Source organism: Phallusia mammillata, chromosome 2 (assembly GCF_965637545.1).
Source record: "Phallusia mammillata chromosome 2, kaPhaMamm4.hap1.1, whole genome shotgun sequence".
NCBI classification, from domain to species: domain Eukaryota; kingdom Metazoa; phylum Chordata; class Ascidiacea; order Phlebobranchia; family Ascidiidae; genus Phallusia; species Phallusia mammillata.
Genome location: NC_137253.1, coordinates 32,492,523 through 32,516,634, shown reverse-complemented (window position 1 = coordinate 32,516,634; position 24,112 = coordinate 32,492,523). Strand labels below are relative to the sequence as shown.

The window sequence follows — 24,112 nt, the reverse complement described above, 5'->3', positions numbered from 1 at the left end:
AGGCGAACGTTCAAATCAGCTACACATCCACATGGGATAAAACTAGAAGACTCAAAAATAGTCTAAGAATAGACCCAGAATAGACCAAAAATAGACCCAGAAAAGAGCCAGAATTCACCGGCGACAAAGTCGAAAACAAGCTATTTATAGTAGAGCAAAATATTGGCTATTGCGTGAAACCTTTTTTCCTTTAAGTTATAGAATTCATTTTATGGCAAAGGTGCAATTCATAAAGTCATAGCGCTCTCTAACCGAGCTGCTATGCTTCTTCTCAAGTACGATCGGCTGCGTTCTACTTTAAACTTGAAACGGAAACGACAGTATAAACAAGAGGAAGTATGCGTAATGATGAACAAACACCTGTTTGTGCAGAACATTCTAGAATAACAAAATGACTCAAAATATCTTATGACTTGCATGAGAACGGAAATACCAACACTTGCATCCAGTTAAAAAGAGGTTAAACACTTCCCCTACATGCTGTGCAACATTATTGCAAACAACATGCTAACGTTAAACATAAACTTTGTGCACATTAATATCATGACCTCTACACCCGCATATTTACATCCATAAACCCACAAGTGTATTAGACGGGTCGAAAATGAGATGCGACATAAACGCAAAAACGATATTTCGCCCAGAATTATCCCATTACCCGACACACCCTGCCTAACATTTGCATCAAAGATAAAGATAGCACCGCAATTTCTTGTTGCAAAACAGTAAACATGGTGTTTGATCCAATGTAAGGTGTATTTGTGCTTGAGAAACTAACAGTAGTTGCCTAAAGGTTTAGGTTTGATGAAATAACCTCACAGCCAATAAAGTGATTGTGCAATTTGAGATTGAATAATTAGTTCTTTCTCAGAAGTTTCAACTAATTTTGTTTAAGTTGTTAGTCATGTTCTTCAGAACGTTGTTAAAGCAAATTGTTTTCGCGTGTTTGCTCAAACAGTGTCAATGTTTTTATGTGGTGGCATTTATATAACACTACATAGGGGGGTATTAGGATTGTGGAAGTTTATAGGTAGGCTTTGAAAAAGGTTGTTGGCCAACAAATTAAGGTAATGGCTTAAAACAATACCTTATGTCGACAAAATACTTTAGCTATAACAATGTTGAGTAACGCAATGTAGGTAACAAGGTCAAACGCGCCACAGCTGCTCCGATATTGTCAAATATCACGTAACAGGTGATTTAAGTTGCGCATTCATGGGACGCAAACATGTTTACTTTTTCGCTCGTTCACAAACAAAACACACAGACGTTTTACATATGTTGTGTTGGACCAATGAAGCAAAGTCCACATGGTTGTGCATGGGGATTCCCCGATATGAAAATGTAACTATACATTTACCGGATTAGTGCAAAAAGTTTAATGAATGTGTTCAGTGTGGCCGGTTGGCAAGGTCAATGCTGTATTATGGAGCCCCTGGTATATGTATTGATTTGAAGATGGTTTATAAACCGTGCAAATCGAGATCGTACGTGCTGCAGATAACGACGATGTTCGGAAGTCTTATGTAACAGCGGAACATAATGATGCGTCATCGACCCAGACACAGTTAAGTCGATGTAACAAGCTAAGTGGGACTTGTACGTTGTTCAACCAAGTTTACATTTAAATGCCCAGAAGGCAAGAACAGTGTTGTATTATAGCAAACCTGTGCGATTTCTATCAATTTATGAACATAAAAAAATTATCGTGACAACAAACGCATAATTCGAGCAAAAGAAATGTAAAACATTGTTTATTTTTGTTATTAATCAAACGGTTTCAACTCTGGTCATTCAAAACCTTTTATATCTGAAACTGAAACCTATTTAGAGTTTCACCCAATTTCGTTTTTTTGATAATAAAAAGGTAAAATTTAGATATAACCTAAACTGTTTAGAATAAATATTTCGATCACTTTTACAGGAATAAAAATTTAAATGTGTTCTGATGCCCCAGCGTTAAACGGCGATTATATTGTTTCTCCTAAGGCGTGCACGCGAAAGGTGTTGAAAAAGTCAGACACCGTTGAACGCGGTCCCCTGACGCAATCGAGAATTCACATTTCTTCTAAAACCTTTCTCGTGGCCGGCACAGGCTTGTCGGTTTGCCTCGAGCAAAATTTTGCCAGGTCTGACCAACCAATATTTTTTCACCTCACATTGAGAGATAGACCGTTATTGACGCATGTGTCCCTCTGCAACACGGAAGGGTAAAAATAGAACAGAAAGAAAACGACTTTCGTCTAAAGCGCTTGACCCTTATACAGACATTAAAAATACTGGTCGAGATTCGCACATAATCAGGAACGTCAAAACGTCGTGATAAAAACTAAACAGCGCAGTAAGGAATAGACGTGTAGCTGAAGCCCATAAGTTGAAGACAAAGAAGCTGTTAAGGCAGACATAGAAGTCACCGAAAATCATTAAAATCTAGAATCAAAAATGAATAGAAACAGGCGAAGATATTGTTGCAGATAGTTACGCCAGAAATCATACGTAAACATCGGCACTTTGGGCGTCGAAAGTCATGTTTTAGAAGTTGATTACTATGCCTGTTGTGTGACGATCCATCAACTGTGAAACGCTTTGTATACATTAGCGTCACACGGTTGTATTGTCCGGAACAGCAAACACTAATATTTGCAAGTGCTGTTTGGTTCCGTGCTAAATAACTGTGCGCAACTCAATACTAACAGGTAGAATCCAGACTGCGTACAGTCTATTACTAGAAATTGAAGCCAATTGGTTACTTTAAGCCCAAAATTATCGCACATTTCACGACTTCTGGGCGCGGTACGAATTGGCGGTTAATACTGATCTTATCTTTGCAGGTTTGGCGTCAATAATTTCATTCTGTCGATCACGTTAAAACTGTGACAGAGCGGGCAGCACCGCATTGCCGTAAGCCGGGTCGCGTGTGTTTGTGGTTGCGGCAAAACATGAAGTCGAAAGGCCACATCAAAATTTTTCCACCACAACAATTTAACTTACGACGGTGGCTGGATACTCTGCTGGTCTGCGTTTTACTGTGTTTACAAACCATTGTTGCCCAACAATCGCAAGCAACTTGTGATATTTCGATTTTGTCGCGCGAATCTTGCGATGGAGTTGTCAACCGAATCGAATGCATTCTGAAGTAAGTTTCACTGCTCACTTATCCAATAGCCTATAGGATAAGTTTAGACCACAATTATATTACATAGTCTTTAATTCCATAACAAAGACTAGGCTTTAAATGGAGTTTCAACCGGAAAAGCAAACATTAAACCTTATATTAAGCGCTTTTAAGTTTGCATACGAAAGGGTACGCTTAGTTCCGACGAATAGCCTGGGCCATGAGCCAAACGCAAGCAAGAGCCCTAGGCCGGTACACAGACGAAAATACTTACCAGTCGTGAAGCGAACTCATGCCGGCGGTCATAACGGGGATTCCCCTGGCAAGAATCTGTCGGCATTGTTTTGTTGACACATTTGATGCAAAAACGTTTTATAAAGCGATTATGGGAACCATTGTTTGTCCCTTGAAAAGTTTTTATATCGCAAAAGAAGCATCGGTTGAAACGTGCCAGCGAAAATAATATTTTTTAATTAAAATGTGTAAGATGTTTATTGACAATTGCATTTGTTGTTTATGAATTTTGGGCGGAAAAGTCAAAATGATTTTCTCAGCAGAAAGTTACGATTGTACGGTAGGCTTTGCTTTTGCCAGGATTAAAAAAATAAACAAACTAAATAAATTGCAGACTTTTTAACTCCTGAATGTTATTGTAAGATCAGATGTGCACCAGTGTATGTCAATAAATAGCTATACTGGAAAAAGTGTCAAGTACACTTTGGTCTTATACCTGGATTTCAACATGTTGTTTTTGCAGAAATTGCTGTTATGATGGATCACAACGTCGTTTGCAAAACAGATGTTACAAACGAGGTGACTTGGGTTGTTCTATTTTATGTGTAATAACTATATAAGTCAAAGTAGTGCTTTAATGCAAACTTATTACGTTTACATGTTTACTTGTACTTTGTATCCAGCGAACATACCTTCTCTCAGTTTCCAGCCAACCAGTGATCCTTTAGACCCTGGAGGTAAGTGCAATATTTTTTGTTTTAACTCAACTGTTTATGCACACACGCATAGTGACAAAATCATTTTTGAAAAAACGTTAACTTTTGTAACTGCTGAACCAGTGGTTCTTAGACTTTTTAGGCATGCAGCGCAATAAAAAACTAAAATTTTGTTCCCCGTCACTTTTCACAGGTAAACATAACAAAAGTTGTTTGAAGAATGTTAATTAGCAGTTTTACTGTGGTGGGTAAGAATACTTTTTATTGCCAATAGCACAAAATAGCTTTGACAAATTGTCATGCACCCAAGTAATCTGTCATAAAGTTCTAAAACACCATAGATTCCCCTTTAAATGTTTTCACTTTAAAATAGGAAATATTGCATGGCACACAGTTTGAGAATCACTGGTCTATACCATGCACAGTAACTGTTAGCTTGGTTGACGTTTTAACACAGTTCTGCTGCTTTGTTTCACTTCATTAAGGATAATAAAACTATCAAACTTAATTCTGCACATTTTCCTTCATGGTGGTGACATATTTTTGTCTTGTAGGTCGAATATTTGGTGGTGAGCAAAATTATCCAGGCAGTAAATTTCAGCGAGCAGGCTGCAATGAGACTACATTACAAGTACAATGTGGACCATCATATCCTCGTCCTACAATGTAACACTACTGTTGTTATTCAGTTAGCTTTAGTATAAACAATATGACCATTTCACTGGAATGAAATGTAGACATTTTATTGCCAATTGTTTAAGTCACTATGAGTAAAATAATGGTTGGCTTTTTCAACGGTTTAATAGGAGTATTGATTTTAGAGTTTCTCTATTTCTCGACTTTTTCATTTCTCAAGAATTGAGAAATAAAAAATTCATTTCTTGAGAACCTCGAAAGTCTCGAAATTTTTATTTAGGCCGATTTTCTAACAAAAACAAACAAAATTCCGATTGTACACTTTTTTGCTTCTAGTAGTGATTCACTAGCAAACAAGCAAAAAACGAAGCAACTGTTATAGATCTAATGCAACCAAGCATGACTACTGCCTGGGAAGGTGAAAGTTTAGTAGTGACACACGTTAAAAATCACTGTTTCGGGAGCAAAAGAAAAAAGTGATGTGCTCAGTTCGCTCTAGAGGCGAATTGAACGAAAATACACGTAACAAGAGGTGTCGCATTTACTATTTGTTTATGAAACGAGACATATTTTTTCTCGAGAAATTTTTATTCATTTCTTGAGAATCGAGACTCAATTTTTTCAAGATTTCTCGAAGAGAATTTCTTGAGAAGGAACTCTAATTGTTTTGCAAAAATACTTTTTGCTCTGTTCCACCTGTTGCTGGTACTTTGAATTCGCTTGCTTTTGTTTAAAGCTTAGTTTTGTTTTTTAGTTCCAATTGTATTCGATGGGGTTGCTGCTGGAACCAAAACACCAATTTCTGTTTCCGTTCATCATACAAGGGTTAGTGTTTGTTTAATGCAGGCATTTACTGCCGGACTTTGAAAAGTATTAGTGGGCAGCTCTCAGTGAACCCTAAAAACCTTTTTGGTGTGCCAATTATGAATCTTACTTACTTCACAACTAACTTACTCATTTATCTGAAAAATGCTAAAACTACTACTTATTAGTTGTTCTTAATTTTTGTTTTAGGTAATGTTAATGATATTAACATATTACAAACTGTTGTTAATATCTGAATTTTGTTCCTTGCAGTGATTCGGATTCGAACAGAATGTCCACCAGGGTTTACAAAGCCACCAAGATGTGATGGTATGTAAATATTTAAGGCAAATTAATATTACAAGCAATGTGCAACATGTGGACATCTTGTTTCTGTGCTGTTCATTTTCAACTACATCATATTGATTAGATGTGCAGCTAAATTTTATTATTTTAAAAGAAATTGATGAATGTTTGTCCAATCCTTGTCTTAATGGAGGAAGTTGTAGCGATGAAATAAATGGTTACACATGCGATTGCCCTGCTGGAACATTTGGTGATCTGTGCTACAAAGGTGTGTTTTATGTTTTAGGGCTTGTAATTGGTCATAAAGGTATTTAGATATATTTAACAAAAAATGTGTGTGCATCTTTTAGAATGTGGACCACCTCCCCCAATTTCTCTTGGAAGTTTTGAACCTATTCTTGCTACATACCAAGCTCCTGTGAGTGTCACTTACAAATGTCCTGATTCTTACACACTTCAAGGTGATCCCACAATTGATTGTTTGAATGATGGAAGTTGGACAAGATCAGTTGCACCTTCCTGTCGTCTTAACAGTGAGTATCCTGCAGCTAATGAATTTATTTTATTTTATTTAGCGGAGTTTTATGGCATTTTTTTGTTCCTAATATAATTATGCCATGTAGCTCACTAAAATTCTTTCTTTTGTTCAGTTTTTGTTTTTTATCTAAATTAAATTGGCCGTAACTGTTAGTTGTTGTGAGTTGTTGCATTACATAATAACCACCAAGCTGTTTTTGTACCTTATGCATGTGTTTTTGTATTGTAATTAGATGTTTTGTGCTCCACTTGGCCTTAACCATTGTGAAGTAATTAATTCCAACTTTGTGATTGTTTTGTTTGCAGCATGTGGGACTCCGCCAGAACTAAATGGTGGCAGTTATTCACCAGTTCAGTTTACTTACTACCCTGGAGCTACTGTTACATATTCATGCGATGATGCTTATGATATATCGGGAAACATTCTCAATGAATGCTTGACAAGTGGAACTTGGAGTGAATCGACGCCACCAATGTGTATCTTAAAAGGTGGGTGGTATTACTGTTTAGTACAGGGGTGTGCAATCACTGGTCTTTGGGTCAAATGTTGCCTAATAAATAACTACATATAGTATGGCCTTTTAAACTCCTTTAATGCAATGCTAGCAAGTCATAGTACACCAGGTCTCATGAAGGCATTATACCGAATCAGTCGGTCCTCTAAGCATTCCCATATGGCAAGGCACAGGCTATAAAAATCTAGCTTGCAGTGGGATTCGGACCCATGAAAGGAGTCTTTCCGGGTCTCGCGCTCTACCAACTGAGCTACACAGGCTCAGTGGATACCCTTTCAAAAAGTGGAATTACGTGCGCCATTGCCTGCCTCATATGCTGCACATAAGCGGGTCATTGTAACCAGTGCTAATTTTTTGTCTGCCCTACAATGTGACTAGATTCTCTTGGAAATTTTACTTGTGTCTGATGTGTGTTTGTACAACTTATTGTAAAGTGCTTTCCATTATCTGCCAGTGATATGATTGATAAAGGGTTCACTTCCCTGGTTTAGAACATCAAATTAAATGTTTGGCAACACATGGCAATGCTTGACAGCCTGTTGATTTGCAGTATGATTTTTATGTGATTGTAGGACTGTTTTTGGTGACAAAAAGGCCCCGACAGAGTTCTTAAGTTTATTGCCTATAAAAGTTGGAAAATAAATACTCATGACACACTTATAAATCTCTCCTGGCCTGCTAGTGTGCATTACCACAATGGTTTAAAGCCCTAGTTATTGTTTTGTTCTTCATATTGTTGGTAACACTTTATCAAAGTTTTGAAATGTGTTGTGAGCATTGCCCTACATACTTATTTTATAGAATGCCCCACTCCAAACACAATATCAGGAGGAAGTTTCTCTCCGCTTAACACGAGATATATTCCTGGTGTTGTTGTCACTTACACATGTTTGTTTGGTTATGAGCTCACTGGCTCAATGGATATCACTTGTCAGGATGACAAATCATGGAATCCACCCAATTCACAGAGTTGCAACCTCTTGGGTAAGTCTGCATCTAAAATTTAACAAGTAAAGGTTGCTGTAACATCTGCCTATTTAAAAATAGTTTGTTGAATATTAGCATTAAAATGATAAGTAAGCTGCAGACAGTGTTCACAATTTTGACCCATAAGGTCTCATCAATGAATCTGATTGCAAAACTTAAGCTGTATTGGCTACTATAGCCACTTAACGGCACTCTGCTGTATCAGGAGTAACAGATAACAAAGGCAGGCCTCAAACAATTCTGCTGAATTCCACAATTGGGCATAATTTAGAGAGGGAACTGGCTCAGTGGTATCAATATAAAAGCTTCAAGCCAATAAATAACAAACGTTGACATGGTTCAGTAAAATGCCATAATTTTGCAACCTTATCCCACATAAAAATCACATTCTCAAGATTCTGCTTATTTGATATATTAGCATTACAGTGTTGGGAAGCTTTAATAATGATTTAAATGTTCCCTCCTATTTCAGTAAAATATTATAGCACGGTATTAGTTAGTATTGTGTTCAGATACTTACGTTATGAATTGTAAACAAATGAGTAAAAGACAAAGCTGTTCAAACACAGATTTATAAATGTTATGCTTGAATCTAGTCTGTCCTGACCCACCATCGATATTGAATGGAAATGTGGATCCGTCCACTGGTACATTTCAACCTGGTGATTCTGTGACTTACTCATGTGAAAATGATTATATGATGCACGGCTCAGCTGTCTCAACCTGCCAACTCAACAAAGGATGGTCAGCAACACCTGCTTGTCAAAGGGAAAGTATGTTCTGGAAAAAATTACAGCATGAACATGAAGCCATCGTTAACATTTATCTTTTTTGTTTTTATGATTTTACGTGCTGTATAGACCTTTTTAAAAAGGCAAATACAATTTTTAACTTAAATGTGGTTAGATTTTTGTTTATGTTTTTTGTTTTTAGACAATGTTAAACAAACTTGAAGATATTTTTTTGTTTTTTAGCTTGCCCCGATCCTGTGAGTATAACAGATGGAAGGCGTGTGATCAATCGACCATTAGGGGAAACACTAAATGTGCCGGACACCACAGTCGTATATGACTGCAATCAAGGGTTTGACTTGGTGGGAGAGATGATCATTACTTGTCTTGACACAAATGTTTGGGATCCTGTGAATACTCAAACATGCGTAAGGCAAGGTAATATTGACAGTTAACCATTAGTAAAATGTACTAAAACACTGTTTAATGATGATGAATGTGCTGCTCTATAAACATTTTGCACAAAGCAAAATAATGATTTTGTGTGGTTTGAATCTTACACTTTTTTTGTAGAGTGTGCTGATCCCCCAACTATAGCTGATGGAAGTTTCACCCCATCACCTCCCTACTTGCCAATGGATACAGTCATATACACTTGCAGTGGTACACATACCCCAAATGGGCCCAATCCAATTACATGTCAAGATGATCGAACATGGACTGCTGGTCCAGTTTGCATTTTAAATGGTATGCATATCCTTTGCAATGTGGTTATTGACTTATTGTTTGGCAACAAATAGTCAAAGATATTGGATGATTTGCTTCTATTTGCCCAGGCTGCAGTGACCCTCCAACTGTTGCTGATGCAACTTTCACCCCAGCACCTCCCTACACACCAACAGATACAATCACATACAGTTGCACTGATCCTGCTACACATTCACTTGAGGGACCTCCTACAATTACATGTGAAGCAGATGGAAGATGGACTGCTGGTCCAGCTTGTGTTGCAATAGGTAAGCTTATAAAGTACATCTATTCCATTAGTTAGTTCCGCAACCAACAACCCCATAACAATTATTAATTACTTTCAAATTATAATTATATCTGTGATTATAAATTAAAAGAAAGATATAAATTTAATCATAAACATTACTGCCAAGGTACTGGTGTATATAGAATACATCGTATTAAATTACTTTTCAAGTCCGTGTATAGTGTTCCTAGATATAATTTTATCTCTTAGTTTATTATTTTTTTATCCAAACAAGAGAGGAAGCACATACTGAAAAAAAGATAAAACTATCATGTTAAAGACAGTGTCGTAACTGTGTGAAAGGCATGTGTACCATGTGGTATAGTGTTTACCTATTGTCAATCTTTTGTAAAACACATGTGGACGAATGTCCTTTACTATGAGTCTGGTATCTTGATGACAGATTCTGTGCTGTGTTAGTATTGGTGAGGTTTTAAGAAGCAACTTTATCTAATCTAAACTACAAAAAATCCAATTAAATAAATTTATTATCATAAATTAGCACAGTTAAACCTTCACTTCAATTTCCAAGTTTGAATGAGCACTTTTGTTCATAACATGTACTCCTCATATAGTATTTGGATTAATGCATACTCCAGTTAGTGGTTGTTTGTATGAAAAAAGTGATTAGATTAACTGAGATTTCAAAACTTTGAAACAGATATTATTGTTTATTTTTATTTTTTAGGATCTGTAGAATGTGATGAACCTCCATCTATTGCTGATGGAACTTTCACCCCGGCACCTCCCTACTCGCCAACAGATACAATCACATACAGTTGCACTGATACTGCTACACATACACTTGAGGGACCTCCTACAATTACATGTGGAGCAGATGGAAGATGGAGTGCTGGCCCCGCATGTGTTGCAATAGGTAAGCACATAATAAAAACATTTCATCTAATTTGTATTTGGTTTGTTTGGCAAGAACATAACTATTAACCTTTATTTTTTGTTAGCTAATAATTGACTAAGATTAAATGTGCAGCACATTGTAAATGAGGGGATTAAAATGATTTCGATTACCTACAATTTTTATAGTTTAGTTTTTTAACACCAACTTCATTAGGTAGCAAGATTCTTACTGTAAAATAATATTTGCATATGATTACAAATAAAAACAAATCAATTTTTTTGCTGAGTGGTAAAGATTTCTGTGACGAAGCTGCCTATTTAAATTAATTATTGGTTTGTTTTGACAGAAAAACTGTTATAACTGAGATGAATTATTATTACCTTGCATTGAAACATACTTAACAGTTTTGTTTGTTTGTGTCGTTTAAAATTTTGTTTGTTTAAAATCTCAGAATGTGGTGCTCCTCCAATCATTCCTGATGCAACTTCCACTGGAGCAACTCCTCCCTACACACCAACTGAAACAGTCACATATAGTTGCGCTAATACTGCTACTCATAGACTTGAGGGACCTGACACTATTACATGCCAAGTTGATGGGTGTTGGAGTTCTGGTCCAACCTGTGTTTTAATAGGTATGAAATCTATACTACAGAACCGATAGCACTCATGGTTATTGTAGGCTCGATCTGGATGTAAATAAAACAAACAAGGGTAACTAGAAACTCATGTACCCTCACATTTACATGTGAATATATGATTTCTTACAACACTGATAACCACTTTGAGTGACATGCTGTGGTCATGGCACAATTCAAATATAGATGTGCAGAAACAAATTTTTGGTCTAATTAATTATTATTATTTTTTATTATATGCTTGTATGAAAAAAAATCTGCGAGCATTTTAGAATTGAGCATTTTTTGAATAAAAGGAAGGAAGCAACAAACAAAAATTTTTCTTTTTTTGTTTACAAAAGCTCTCCCACATCTTTAATATGTAACTACTAAATTTTCTATTCCAATGTTTCAGTTTACATCTTATTTATTGTCACAGTTAGAAAAAGTTATGTTGCTGATAGACATTCTCAGAAAATTGATTTGAAACATTGAAATTGATTTGATTTGAAAGATGTTACAGATTTTGTTTAAAAATCTTAGAATGTGGTGATCCTCCAACTATTGCCGATGGATCTTTCATCCCAGGAACACCACCCTACACACCAACAGATACAATCACATACAGTTGCACTGATCCTGCTACACATTCACTTGAGGGACCTCCTACAATTACATGTGAAGCAGATGGAAGATGGACTTCTGGTCCCGCATGTGTTGCAATAGGTAAAAACTTTAGAAATACTTCTTCTCATTTCAGAATGGTTTGGCAGCCAATAGCGTGCATGTTTATTTATTGTTGCCTAGATTTGGATGTGAATGTAACATACCAGAGTGATTTGAAATGTAAACAGAAAATTTAATTTGGGTTACCAATCAGCATGTATGTTTATTTTATTTTTGAGTAATGTAATGTTTTTTGTTATGATGTGACTATTTGCAAGTACAATGCTTTCTCAATTATCTGGTCCAGTTTCTTAAAATCCAACTCTATAAGCGAAAAAGTGATGAAATTGAATTGATGTAATAATGCTTTAGACTGCTATTACTTTTACAATAAAGCAATTCTCTAAACTAAATGTTGCCTGTTGATTTTAAAGTTATCTCCAAACTGAAAGATTTAAGATCATTTGTTTGCCGATTGTGCCGACAAAGATTAAAACATGTAGCAAACAGTATAATTCATGCAGTTTGTTTTACATTTCATTGTTGCAGCATAAAAGATGAGCAAATACTGGGTCAACCAAGTGGGGATAATTAATATTGAGGTGTTCTTTAGTTTATATCAGTTGTTATAGCTGTAACAGCAAAAGGTTTTTTTGTTAACAAATCTTAAAGAAAGTGTTTTGAAATATATTTCACTGCTGTTGTTTTTTGTTAGCATCAGTGGCATGTGCTGATCCCCCAACTATTGCTGATGGAACTTTCACCCCGGCACCTCCCTACTCACCAACAGATACAATTACATACAGTTGCACTGATGGTACTACACACACACTTGAGGGACCTCCTACAATTACTTGTGAAGCAGATGGAAGATGGACTGCTGGTCCAGCCTGTGTTTTGATAGGTACAGATTTCATTAAGGTTTTTTTTATTTTCAGAATGGTTTGACAGTCAGTAGCATGCTTGTTTGTTGTTTTACTCGCTTGGACATGAATAAAAGAAACAAAATTGATTTGAGATGAAGTAATGTAATAACATTTTCACTCAATATGATTGTATTTATCTTGATTTACTTTCCCGTGTATGCTAATAATTGCACTTCCAAGAAACATATGATTTTAATTAAAAAGCTGTACCTTAACCAAATGCTTCAATTATCAGTTCTGTGCTAAACTAATTTATGCTGTTATGATGTAATTAATCTGCTAATGTCAACTGAACCTTATAGTTTTACAAAACTTCTAATCCTATTGAGAAAATATTTTTATGTGTGTTTTTTTAACTTTATTTTGCATAATTGCTGTTTGGTTTGTAATCCAATTTTTTCTCAGAATGTGATGACCCTCCAACTATTGCTGATGGAACTTTCACCCCAGGAACACCACCCTACGCACCAACAGATACAATCACATACAGTTGCACTGATCCTGCTACACATACACTTGAGGGACCTCCTACAATTACTTGTGAAGCAGATGGAAGATGGACTGCTGGTCCAGCTTGTGTTGCAATAGGTATGCATTAAAAAAACATTTAATATATTTCCTGGGATGTTACGAAAACAAATAGCATGCTTGTTCTGTGTTGGCTGAACTATCCCTTCAATAAAACCCATCAGAATGACTTGAAATGTGGTCAGAAGTTTAATGTTTTAAAATGTTTCCTTTATTTTTATGCTTTCCATGTTTCAATGTTTTAACAAAACATTTCTACATTCCAATGTTAAAACTATCATTGCAGTAAAGTTTTTTTTTGCAACTATCAAACCAGTTTTATCTTCAACCCGTATGTTTTCCTCTAGTGTTTTGTCTTTTGGCTTTATTTATTGGGTCACAAACAATTGTAGTTGATAGTGACTCCATTTTAACATGATGTTTTCTAGAGTTCAGCTAAATATGCAGTTACAGAGAACATCATTATGCAGTTATGATAGTTTATTGTGTGGAATCTGGTCCATAACAACTTAGAATTCATGATTAAGAGATTGCAATATACTTGAATTTCCTGCACTGGAATTTGCTAAAAAGTTTGTGGACTTTACAAAAGCACAGATTTTATACTGTGAAGTTGAGAAGTGTTTATTGTCCTACCGCAAAATGTTAAATTTCAGTTTTCTAATGCGCATTAGTGCTCGTTGTTTGATTATCATATAACTGTTTTCTAATACAAAGCTTTCTCTGTTAATCGGTCCATTTAGGACCAAACTGAAAAATTGATATAATAGGCTGGAAAAAACATATGATTGAATTTACATATTGCCCCTTTAGCTTGACTTTAACAGGAAAACAATTGTTTTGCTGTTAAGTGATACCTTTGTTAATTATCAAGCTATCCTAAAATTGCAAGAAACAAGATGTTTTGGTAATAAATTAATGATTAAATTGTGTACAGACTTTCACGTTTTATTGTTTGTTAATTTGTTTGCTGTTGTGCTTTACTTAATTTGCTAAAATGAATGAACTTGATCAATTCTTTTAGTAATATCAGGCCTGTTAGCAAAATGTTTCTATGAAATGTTTTTTTTACATAGCTCTTTGGTAATTTGCCAATATTTAAAAAAAATTTAAAACATTGGTGTATTTTAGAATGTGGTGATCCTCCAACTATTGCTGATGGAACTTTTATCCCAGGAACACCACCTTACACACCAACAGATACAATCACATACAGTTGCACTGATACTGCTACACATACACTTGAGGGACCTCCTACAATTACATGTGGAGCAGATGGAAGATGGACTGCTGGTCCAGTGTGTGTTGCAATAGGTGTGTATGGTAAAAACTTGTAATCTGTATTCTGGGATGTTATAAAAAACAAATATCATGCTTGTTCTGTGTTGGATGAACTATCCTTTGAATAAAACCCACCAGCTTGACTTGTATTGTAGTTTGAAGTTTATTGTTTTAAAATGTTTGCTTTATTTTTCAGCTGTCCACGTTTCAATGTTTTACCTAAAAATTTCTACATTCCAATGTTAAAACTTTCGTTACAGTACAGTTTTGTAATTACCAAACCAGTTGTTATCTTCAATCCATGTATTCCTCTAGTGTTTTGTCTTTCAGTTAATTTATTGTGTCACAAACAATTGTGACTCCATTTTACCATGTTGTTTTCAGGAGTTCAGCTAAATATGCAATAACACAGAACATCATTAAGCAGTTATGATAGTTTATTGTGTGGAACTTGGTCTGTAATAACATGGAATTCATGATGAAGATATTGCAATATACTTGAATCTCCTGCACTGAAATGTGCTTAACTGTTTGTGCACTTTACAAAAGCACAGATTTGTTCCTGTAATTTTTTTTTTCTTCTACTACAAAAATGTTAAATATCAGTTTTCTGATTTGCAAAATTGCTTGTTGTTTCATTAACATATAACTGATTTCTAATACAGAGCTTCCTTTGTTATCCAGTCCAGTTAGGACCAAACTTAAAAAATTGATTTAATAAGCTAGAAAAACTATATGATTCAATTCAAACATTAACCCTTCAGCTTGATTTAAGCAGAAAAACAATTCTTTAAATGTTAAATGATACCTTTGTTAATTATCAAGCTATCCTAAAATAGTAAAAAAAACATGTTTTGGTAATAAATTAAAAATTAAAATGTGTACAGACTTTCCCATTTCATTACTTGTTAATTGTGTCACCTCATAAAACCATTCATAGGACGTTTAGACAACAAATGTTTTGCTGAACTTGGTACAAATAATATGATAAGCATTGTATTTATGATTCTTGCAAAATTTTGGAATTGCTGACATGTCTATAAAGTTCTAAAATATTTTTTACACCTTATTTTGTAATGTTAGGATCTGTAGAGTGCTACGATCCTCCAACTATTGCTGATGGAACTTTCACCCCAGGAACACCACCTTACACACCAACAGATACAATCACATACAGTTGCACTGATCCTGCTACACATACACTTGAGGGACCTCCTACAATTACATGTGGAGCAGATGGAAGATGGACTTCTGGTCCAGCATGTGTTTTGATAGGTAAAAATTTTAGAAATATTTTATTACAAACAATAGCACACATATTTGTTGTTCTGTTCTTAATTTACATTTCTGCACTGATTTGAACCAAACCTGAAGTTTCAATACTACATAAGATGTGGGTTAACTTGTTGGTACTGTATCGCTTGTTTGTTAAAAAATGGGCACCGCTAACCTATAACTTTGCACATCTTTCTTGTGCTAAACTACTTTTTTGCTGTTGTGCTTTACTTAATTTGCTAAAATGAATGAACTTGATCAATTCTTTTAGTAATATTAGGCCTATTAGCAAAATGTTTCTATGAAATGTTTTTTTACATAGCTCTTTGGTAATTTGCGCATATTAAAAAAAATTGAAACATTGGTGTATTTTAGAATGTGGTGATCCTCCAGCTATTGCTGATGGAACTTTCACCCCAGGAACACCACCCTACACACCAACAGATACAATCACATACAGTTGCACTGATAGTACTACACATTCACTTGAGGGACCTCCTACAATTACATGTGGAGCAGATGGAAGATGGAGTTCTGGACCAGCCTGTGTTTTGATAGGTAAAAATTTTTGGAAATATTTTTGTTTACAACCGATAGCAACCATTTTTTGTTCCATTCTTAATTTACATTTCTGCTGTGATTCCAACCAAACCTAAAATTCCAATAGTAGACAAAATGTGGGTTAACTTATTGGCACTGTATCTCTTGTCAAAAAAGGCCACCACTAACCTTTTGTTTTGCACAGCTTTCTTATGCTAAACTACTCTTTTGCTGTTGTGCTTTACTTAATCTTCTTATATGAACTTAAGCATGGTTTGTGGTAATATCATCTCTTTCAGCAAAGAAATGTTTTTTTTAAATTAGCTCTTTGGTAGTTTGCCGTTGTCTTTTGATTGGTTCGAAACATTCGTTTTTTTCAGAATGTGATGACCCTCCAACTATTACTGATGGAACTTTCACCCCAGGAACACCACCTTACACACCAACAGATACAATCACATACAGTTGCACTAATCCTACTACACACACACTTGAGGGACCTCCTACAATTACATGTGAAGCAGATGGAAGATGGACTGCTGGTCCAGTGTGTGTTGCAATAGGTATGTATGGTAAAAACTTTCAATGTGTATTCTGGAAGAGTTTGCCAACAATAGCATCCAAGTTTTATTCTGGCTTGTCTTGACATAAATAAAACATAGCAGAGTGACTTGTATTGTGGTTGGAAGTTTAATGTTTTCAAAATATTCCTTCTGTTTTACAGTTATTCATATTTCAGATTATTTAATGCCAAATTTTGGTTTGCAAAATTGTTCATCGACATTACAAAGTCACAGAAATATTCCTGTGAAAGTGTAATGTTTTTATTGTCCTTGAATTTCAATTTCCTGATCTGAATATTTGCATAGTTTTTTTTGCTAAATAATCCTTGTTGTTTGATTATAACTAAGCTATTTTCTAATCCAATGCTTTCTCATTCAATCAGTCTAGTTTAGACCCAAATTTTAAAATCGACTTGTTAGGCAAAAAGCATATCATTGAATTTTTTTAATAAACCTTTGCTTGTCTTTACCAGAGAAACAATTCTTCGATGATTAACGATTACTTTTAGATATGTACGGTATACAATTGCTTTCACAATAAATTAAAAATTGAAGTATGTAACAGGCTTCACAGTCAATTTTGAGTAGATTTGTCTCCCAATAATATTATTCATAAGACAATTGAATAAATGAATGTTGGTAATGTATGGATTATATGGGAAGCACTGTATTGAAGTTTCTTGCAAAACATTGGATTTGCTGACAGGTTTTAAATAAGCTTTGTAATATATTTTACAGCTTGTTTTGTATTGTTAGGATCTGTAGAATGTGCTGATCCCCCAACTATTGCTGATGGAACTTTCACACCAGGAACACCACCCTACACACCAACAGATACAATCACATACACTTGCACTGATCCTACTACACATGTACTTGAGGGACCTCCTACAATTACATGTGAAGCAGATGGAAGATGGACTGCTGGTCCAGTGTGTGTTGCAATAGGTATGTATGGTAAAAACTCTTTAATCTGTTTTCTGGAAGAGTTTGCCAACAATGGAATCCAAGTTTAATTCTGGCTTGCCTTAGACATAAACAAAACATAGCAGAGCGACTTGTATTGCAATTGGAAGTTTACTGTTTTCAAAAAATTCCCTCTATTGTTCAGTTATTTATGTTGTTTTTTTAACTGCAGTTTGTTTAATGCCAAAGTTAAAACTTGCTTCAAAGCAGAGAACATGTTGTGTTTATCAAACCCATTTTTGTCTTAATGTATATGCTTTCCTTGTGTTTCATGCATTAGTTGATATCTCAAGTCACCAACAATTATTGTTAATAGTAACTGCATTTTTACACTGTTTTTTCCCTTAGTTTATCTAAATATTCAATTACATAGATTGTCATAACTCACTGATGATAACTCATTGAATAATTTTCTGTGCAACAACATGAAATTTATGATTAAAAGATTGCAATTCACTCTTTGGTAATGGAGTTTGCTAAATTGTTTATGGACATTACAAAGACACAGAATTATTACTTTGAAAGTGAATATTTTTATTGTCCTCCCACTGAGGTTTAAAATTTCAGTTGATTTTTGCCAAGTAATGCTTGTTGTTTGATTATGACATGTTTTATAATACGGTGCTTTCTCATTTTGTCAGTCCAGTTAGGACCAAATTTTGAAACGACATGTTAAGCAAAAAACATATTATTGAATTCTTTTATTAAACATTATACTTGGCTTTACCAGAAGAACAATTCTTTGCTTTTAACAAGAGTTTTAGATATCTAAGATATAGGATTGTTTCCCAATGAATTAAAAATTGAAGTATGAAATTGTCTCCACAGTTAATTTTTTGTAGAGTTGTCTTCCAATAATATTATTGATAAGACAGTTGAATAAATGAATGTTGGTAATGTATGGATTATAGGGAAGCACTGTATTTAAGTTCCTTTTAGAAAGATTTTTGTTTACAACCGATAGCAACCATATTTTTGTTCCATTCTTAATTTACATTTCTGCTGTGATTCCAACCAAACCTAAAGTTCCAATAGTGGATAAAATGTGTGTTAACTTGTTGGCACTCTATCTCTTGTCAAAAAAGGCCACCACTAACCTTTTGTTTTGCACAGCTTTCTTGTGCTAAACTACTGTTTTTTGCTGTTGTACTTTACTTAATCTGCTAATATGAACCTATTTACATTTTGTAGTAATGTCATACCTATTAGCGAAATGTTTCTAAGGCATGTTTTTTTTGAAAAACAAATTAGCTCTTTGGTTATTTGCTTTTGTTTGTTTGTTTTGAAACATTGGTCTTGTTTAGAATGTGATGACCCTCCAACTGTTGCTGATGGAACTTTCACCCCAGGAACACCACCCTACATACCAACAAATACAATCACATACAGTTGCACTGATGGTACTACACATACACTTGAGGGACCTCCTACAATTACATGTGGAGCAGATGGAAGATGGAGTTCTGGTCCAGCCTGTGTTTTGATAGGTAAAAAAAATTGTAAATATGGAAGAAACAAGATTGGTTTAATCATAATTTTATTTATCCTCACTTTATACTTCTTTCTCCATACATTGCCAACAACTAATTTGCTGAGAAACATTTGCTTATGATTTCCATTTGAAAAAAACTCAACGAATTATTCCTAAAGACTTATCACCAGAAAAATTGTTTAAATAAATAAATTAAAGTGATATTATGAAAGGCACTTTTTGGATTCATCTTTCTTTTTTACTCTGGATTTTTGTATTATTGACATAATCAGGCCTCTAAAATTCTTCCAAACAAAAAAAGATTTCCTCAAGTAGAAAGAATGTTATTTACATTGTTAGTGTTGCATCTCCTTTCAGATCTTGACCTATTACTTTTATCATCTGTTTTATGCTAAACTATCGTTGTTGTTGTGCTGTACCGAATTTTGAATTGTCAACTGAACCCAATAGTGTTGCAAAGGTCTCAGTCTCATTAAAAGAATATTTTTCAACAGGTGTTTTTTCAAAATTTCCCTTTTTCCCAATTCATGTTTGTTGGTGTATAATTTGAAATCTGATTCTTTCTTAGAGTGTGATGACCCTCCAGCTATTGCTGATGGAACTTTCACCCCAGGAACACCACCCTACACACCAACAGATACAATCACATACAGTTGCACTGACGGTACTACACATGAACTTGAGGGACCTCCTACAATTACATGTGGAGCAGATGGAAGATGGACTGCTGGACCAGCCTGTGTTTTGTTAGGTAAAAAGTTTTAGAAAGATTTTTGTTTACAGCCAATAGCACCCATATTTTTGTTCTGTTCCTAATTTACATTTCTGCTGTGATTCCAACCAAACCTGAAATTCCAATAGTGGACAAAATGTGTGTTAACTTGTTGGCACTCTATCTCTTGTCAAAAAAGGCCACCACTAACCTTTTGTTTTGCACAGCTTTCTTATGCTAAACTACTTTTTTGCTGTTGTGCTTTACTTAATCTTCTTATATGAACTTAAGTATGTTTTGTAGTAATATCAGCTCTTTCAGCAAAGACATGTTTTTTTTTAATTAGCTCTTTGGTAGTTTGCCGTTGTCTTTTGATTGGTTCGAAACATTCGTTTTTTTAGAATGTGATGACGCTCCAACTATTGCTGATGGAACTTTCACCCCAGGAACACCACCCTACACACCAACAGATACAATCACATACACTTGCACTGATCCTGCTACACATACACTTGAGGGACCTCCCACAATTACATGTGAAGCAGATGGAAGATGGAGTGCTAGTCCAACTTGTGTTTTAATAGGTACGGACATGAATAAAGTTTAATCAAATAGGACCTGTTCTTAATTAACTGGAGTATGTTTGCTTTACTTTGCGGAGTTATACAAAATATTTATCCTTTATTTATGTTTTGTTTGTATTTATTTTATTAAAACTATAGAGTGTGGTGATCCTCCAACTATTGCTGATGGAACTTTCACCCCAGGGACACCTCCCTACACACCAACAGATACAATCACATACAGTTGCACTGATCCTGCTACACATACACTTGAGGGACCTCCTACAATTACATGTGAAGCAGATGGAAGATGGACTTCTGGTCCAGTGTGTGTTGCAATAGGTATGTATGGTAAAAACTTTCAATGTGTATTCTGGAAGGGTTTGCCAACAATGGAATCCAATTTTAATTCTGGCTTGTCTTAGATGTAAATAAAACATAGCAGAGTGACTTGTATTGTGGTTGGAAGTTTAATGTTTTCAAAACATTCCCTATATTATACACTGATTCACATTTCAAATTATTTAATGCCAAAGGTGAGTTTGAATAATTGTTCATAGACATTACAAAGTCACAGAATTATTACTGTGAAAGCGAAATGTTTTTATTGTCCTTGAATTTAAATTTCCTGATCTGAATATTTGCATAGTTTTTTTTTGCTAAATAATGCTTGTTGTTTGATTATAACTAAGCTATTTTCTAACCCAATGCTTTCTCATTTAATCAGTCTAGTTTAGACCCAATTTTTAAAATTGACTTGTTAGGCCAAAAACATATCATTGAATTCATTTAATAAACCTTTGCTTGTCTTTACCAGAGAAACAATTCTTCGATGATTAACGATTACTTTTAGATATGTACGGTATACAATTGCTTTCACAATAAATTACAAATGGAAGTATGTAACAGGCTTCACAGTTAATTTTGAGTAGATTTTTCTCCCAATAATATTATTCATAAAACAATTGAATAAATGAATGTTGGTAGTGTATTGATTATAGGGGAAGCACTGTATTGAAGTTCTTTGCAACACATTGGATTTGATGAAATGTATTAAATCAGCTTTGAAAATTATTTTACAGTTTTGTGTTGTTAGGATCTGTAGAATGTGATGAACCTCCAGCTATTGCTGATGGAACTTTCACCCCAGCACCACCCTACACACCAACAGATACAATTACATACACTTGCACTGATAGTACTACACATTCACTTGAGGGACCTCCTACAATTATATGTGGAGCAGATGGAAGATGGACTGCTGGTCCAGCCTGTGTTTTGATAGGTATACATTTTAGAAATAATTTTTTTACAGCTAATAGCACCCATATTTTTGTTCTGTTCCTACTTTATATTTCTGCTGTGATTTAACCCAAATCTAAAGTTCCAATGGTGGATAAAATGTGTGTAAACTTGTAAGTACTGTATCTCTTGTCAAATTTGAAAAAAATGGGCACCACTAACCTACTACTTTGTACATCTTTCTTTTCCCAAACTACTGTTTTTTGCTCTTGTGCTTTACTTGATCTGCTAATACGAACTGATTCACATTTTGTAGTAATATCATCCCTATTAGCAAAATGTTTGTAGGGCAGCTTTTTTTAATTAGCTTTTTGGTAATTTGCTTTTGTTTGTTCGTTTTGAAACATTGATCTTTTTTAGAATGTGATGATCCTCCAACTCTTGCTGATGGAACTTTCACCCCAGGAACACCGCCTTACACACCAACAGATACAATCACATACAGTTGCACTGATGGTACTACACATAAACTTGAAGGACCCAATCCAATTACATGTGAAGCAGATGGAAGATGGAGTTCCGGTCCAACCTGCATTTTGATAGGTGAAAATTTTAGAAATATTTTCTTGTTTTTTCAGAATGGTTTGGCAGCCAATAGCATGCATGTTGGTTGTGTCACTGACTTGGGAATGGATAAAAGAAACTAGATTGATTTGGATGTAGCAATGTAATAACATTTTTACTCAATGATAAATATTTGTATTTAACTTCATTTACCTCTATTTCAATCTTAGATTATTGATAATTGCAATTCCAAGAACATTTTTTTTAATTTTATTTTGAAATACAGCACATAATAATTATTTTTTGATGGACTTTTAACAATCAATATTATGATGGGCACTATCTGGGTCATCTTTCTATTTTCCTCCGGATTTTTGTATTATTGACCCAATCAGGCTTCTGCAATTCTTCCATCCAAACACAAACTGCCAAAAGTAGATGAATGTTCTTTACATTGTTAGTTTGCATCTTCTATATAATCCTAAGCTATTGCTTTTATTATCTTTTGATGCTAAAATACTTTTTGCTGTTGTGCTGTACTAAATTTATAAATGTCAGCTAAACCCAATACGCTTGCAGAGCTCTCAGTGAGGAAAATATTTAGAAATTCTGAAATTTCTTTTTCCCAGTTAATTTTTGTTGTTGTTTAACTTAAAATCTGATTCTTTTTCAGAATGTGATGACCCTCCAACTATTACTGATGGAACTTTCACCCCAGGAACACCACCTTACACACCAACAGATACAATCACATATAGTTGCACTGATCCTGCTACACATTCACTTGAGGGACCTCCTACAATTACATGTGAAGCAGATGGAAGATGGGGTTCAGGACCAACCTGTGTTTTGATAGGTGAAAATTTTAAAAATATTTGTTCTATTTTCAGAATGGTTTGGCAGACAATAGCGCGATGTTGGTTGTTTCATTGAATTGGGCATAAATAAAAGAAACTAGATTGGTTTTAGATGTAATAACATTTTTCACTCAATAATAATTGTGTTTGTCTTCATTTACCTCTACTTTAATCTTACATCACTGGTAATTGCAATCACAAGAAACCCTTGTTTTTGTTTTTATTTTGAAATAAAACACCCAATAAATTATTCCTGACAGACTTTTCACCTGGAAATTTGTTTGAAGAGATAATTCAATGTCTTATTTGTCACGCTTTGAAATTTGAACAATTGCATAAACAAAACAAACATAGTAACTGCGCTACTGGGTCAGTGAGAGCCAAACATTGGCCACCGAGTCACTTGACCCATTACTGTTTACTTAATAATTAAAAGGGAAAGGGACGGAGGGTGATGAATGGATGTGTGGAATGTTGATGTTGGAGCGGCAAGATAAATTGAACTAATATTGTAAAAGGCACTTTCTAGATTCAGTTTTCAGTTTTCTTTAGATTTTACATTAATGATGTAATCAGGCCTCTGCAATTCTTTAAACCAAACAAGACTTCTGAAAGTAGAAAGAATGTTGTTTACTTTGTTAGTGTTCCATCTCCTATGAGATCTCAACCTATTATTTTTACTATCTGTTTGATGCTAAACTATCTTTGTTGTTGTGTTGTACCGAGTTTTCAAACATTAACTGAACATAATAGTTTTACAGAGCTCTCCGTCTCATTTACAAAATATTTATGACAAAAGTTTTCGAAAATTTACCTTTTCCTGAATTCATGTTTACTGTTTGTTT

At 34.7% G+C, this 24,112-nt stretch overlaps 1 protein-coding gene across 4 annotated transcripts in view; it reads left to right on the top strand.

Moving 5' to 3' along the window:
* Positions 1–24,112, top strand: part of LOC145215659 (sushi, von Willebrand factor type A, EGF and pentraxin domain-containing protein 1-like) — a 96,461-nt gene that overhangs the window by 45,059 nt on the left and 27,290 nt on the right. The window contains exons 1-31 of one of the 4 annotated variants that reach the window (XM_080084393.1): positions 2,812–3,136; positions 3,873–3,928; positions 4,033–4,086; positions 4,620–4,731; positions 5,456–5,526; positions 5,779–5,835; positions 5,966–6,079; positions 6,162–6,344; positions 6,655–6,837; positions 7,665–7,847; positions 8,447–8,623; positions 8,825–9,019; positions 9,155–9,328; positions 9,418–9,597; positions 10,306–10,494; positions 10,928–11,110; positions 11,636–11,818; positions 12,474–12,662; positions 13,090–13,272; positions 14,344–14,526; positions 15,577–15,768; positions 16,144–16,326; positions 16,689–16,871; positions 17,628–17,819; positions 19,142–19,324; positions 19,898–20,080; positions 20,443–20,625; positions 20,764–20,946; positions 21,701–21,889; positions 22,267–22,449; positions 23,084–23,266. In XM_080084393.1, the coding sequence (XP_079940519.1) occupies positions 2,940–3,136; positions 3,873–3,928; positions 4,033–4,086; positions 4,620–4,731; positions 5,456–5,526; positions 5,779–5,835; positions 5,966–6,079; positions 6,162–6,344; positions 6,655–6,837; positions 7,665–7,847; positions 8,447–8,623; positions 8,825–9,019; positions 9,155–9,328; positions 9,418–9,597; positions 10,306–10,494; positions 10,928–11,110; positions 11,636–11,818; positions 12,474–12,662; positions 13,090–13,272; positions 14,344–14,526; positions 15,577–15,768; positions 16,144–16,326; positions 16,689–16,871; positions 17,628–17,819; positions 19,142–19,324; positions 19,898–20,080; positions 20,443–20,625; positions 20,764–20,946; positions 21,701–21,889; positions 22,267–22,449; positions 23,084–23,266 (5,083 nt within the window). In that variant the 5' untranslated portion in view covers positions 2,812–2,939. Of the gene's footprint in view, positions 1–2,811; positions 3,137–3,872; positions 3,929–4,032; positions 4,087–4,619; positions 4,732–5,455; positions 5,527–5,778; positions 5,836–5,965; positions 6,080–6,161; positions 6,345–6,654; positions 6,838–7,664; positions 7,848–8,446; positions 8,624–8,824; positions 9,020–9,154; positions 9,329–9,417; positions 9,598–10,305; positions 10,495–10,927; positions 11,111–11,635; positions 11,819–12,473; positions 12,663–13,089; positions 13,273–14,343; positions 14,527–15,576; positions 15,769–16,143; positions 16,327–16,688; positions 16,872–17,627; positions 17,820–19,141; positions 19,325–19,897; positions 20,081–20,442; positions 20,626–20,763; positions 20,947–21,700; positions 21,890–22,266; positions 22,450–23,083; positions 23,267–24,112 lie in introns of those variants that run through there. The other 3 variants (XM_080084394.1, XM_080084395.1, XM_080084392.1) reach the window with 3 other exon arrangements.